Here is a 2,402-nt window from a genome sequence, read left to right on the forward strand (position 1 = left end):
ATGATGATGGTGATGATGATGATGATGATGATGGTGATGATGATGATGGTGATGATGATGATGATGATGGTGATGATGATGTGATGATGATGATGGTGATGATGGTGATGATGATGATGGTGATGATGATGATGGTGATGATGGTGATGATGATGATGATGGTGATGATGATGGTGATGATGGTGATGATGATGATGGTGATGATGATGATGGTGATGATGGTGATGATGATGATGGTGATGATGATGATGGTGATGATGATGATGGTGATGATGATGATGGTGATGATGATGATGGTGATGATGATGATGGTGATGATGATGATGATGATGATGGTGATGATGATGATGGTGATGATGATGATGGTGATGATGGTGATGATGATGATGGTGATGATGATGATGGTGATGATGATGATGGTGATGATGATGATGGTGATGATGATGATGGTGATGATGATGATGGTGATGATGATGATGGTGATGATGATGATGGTGATGATGATGATGGTGATGATGATGATGATGATGATGATGGTGATGATGATGATGATGATGATGGTGATGATGATGATGATGATGATGATGATGGTGATGATGATGATGATGATGTGATGATGATGGTGATGATGGTGATGATGGTGATGATGATGATGGTGATGATGATGATGATGATGATGGTGATGATGATGATGGTGATGATGATGATGGTGATGATGGTGATGATGATGATGGTGATGATGATGATGATGATGATGGTGATGACCTTTGCCCTTTGACTTTTCTAACAATAATTTCTTTTTTTTTTTTTTGTTATCTATTCTTTGTTGATTAATTCTACGATAATTGTTTTATATTTTCAAATTCTATTTCTCTAAAAAAAATGTTTAACAGATGAATGCATAAAAAAGGAATGCAAAAAAATAATTGAAATATATTTATAAATAAATAAGTAAACAAATAAAACATATATATATGTATAAAATAATTTTAATCAAATAATAATTGATCATTTTTATCACAAAAAAAAAAAATTGAAATTTAATTTAATATTATCAAAAAAGAAATTTTTTTTTCATAATTCCAATAAAAAAAAAGAAAAAAAATTGCTAACTAAATCGGAAAAATTCATGAAAGTTTGATTTTTGATGAACAAACATTCGTACAAAATTGATTTTTGCTCATTAATTTTCGATAAGTACAAAAGATTTTGTTAAAAATTAAATGAATTACACTAGTTTACAAATTTTTTTTTCTTTTTTTTTTTTGTGAACTAAAATATTTTTAGCATAAATTTTTCTTATTAATTCTCATTTTCAAATTTTCTTTTTTTCATTCATTTTCCCGCCATATTTAAATTATTACGCGCGAAAATTGAATTATTATTATTATTTTTCTTTTTTTTTAAAAAAACAATTTTCTCTTATATTTATTTTAACAAATTTCTTTTGCTTAAATAATCGCTTCTTTCAAAAAAAAAAAATTTAAAAATTGATAAAGTTTATTTAGCTTACAAAATAAGCTTATATATGTTAAATTACACTCAAATGTTAATAGTAGTAAACTTATCAATCAAATCATTGTTTTTCTTCCTTTCTTACAACAAATTTGTTTTTTTTTTTTTTTAATTATCTTTTTATCTAATAATTAAAAAGTATAAAAAAAAGAAACAAAGATAGTTTTAGATGTAAGTTTTACTTAATTCAAGTAAATTTCATGCTATTTTTATATATTATTAATGAAAGATTAATTTTTAGAAGAAAGCATAAAGAATTGAATGATTTTATGGAACCAATAATACATTTGTAAAATGATATTATTAATTAGAATTTAGATAATAGTAATAAAATAAAATTTAGCGATTAATCATTGTGAATTAAAAACTTGAAATTGAATATATATATCGATTAATTATAAATGTTTTTATATGAAATTGTTAGAAAAAAAAAAAAAAAACAACCAAATTTGTTTACGTAAATTATTTCTTAGGTTTAATTCTTTGGTGTAATAATTAGCTATTTTCTTTTTTTTGCTTTTACACGTTTACGTAAGTAGGAATGAAGTACACGTAAAAAAAGAGATTTTTTTTGCTTTTACACGGTTACGTAAGTAGGAATGAAGTACACGTAAAAAAAGAGATTTTTTTTGCTTTTACACGGTTACGTAAGTAGGAATGAAGTACACGTAAAAAAAGAGATTTTTTTTGCTTTTACACGGTTACGTAAGTAGGAATGAAGTACACGTAAAAAAAGAGATTTTTTTTGCTTTTACACGGTTACGTAAGTAGGAATGAAGTACACGTAAAAAAAGAGATTTTTTTTGCTTTTACACGGTTACGTAAGTAGGAATGAAGTACACGTAAAAAAAGAGATTTTTTTTGCTTTTACACGGTTACGTAAATAA

At 26.3% G+C, this 2,402-nt stretch overlaps 1 protein-coding gene across 1 annotated transcript in view; it reads right to left on the minus strand.

Annotated features, from left to right (window-relative positions):
* Positions 1-1,184, minus strand: part of Bm17856 (Uncharacterized protein) — a gene marked incomplete at both ends in the record, with an annotated part of 3,965 nt that extends 2,781 nt beyond the window's left edge. Inside the window, 2 exons of the mRNA XM_043082610.1 lie at positions 1-783; positions 1,158-1,184. The exon at positions 1-783 is cut by the window's left edge and continues 2,781 nt beyond it. Coding sequence (XP_042938544.1) covers positions 1-783; positions 1,158-1,184 — 810 coding nt within the window. The remainder of the gene's footprint in view (positions 784-1,157) is intronic.
* Positions 1,185-2,402: the final 1,218 nt, after the last annotated feature.

Source organism: Brugia malayi (assembly GCF_000002995.4).
Source record: "Brugia malayi strain FR3 genome assembly, contig: Bm_v4_Chr4_scaffold_001, whole genome shotgun sequence".
NCBI classification, from domain to species: Eukaryota; Metazoa; Nematoda; class Chromadorea; order Rhabditida; family Onchocercidae; genus Brugia; species Brugia malayi.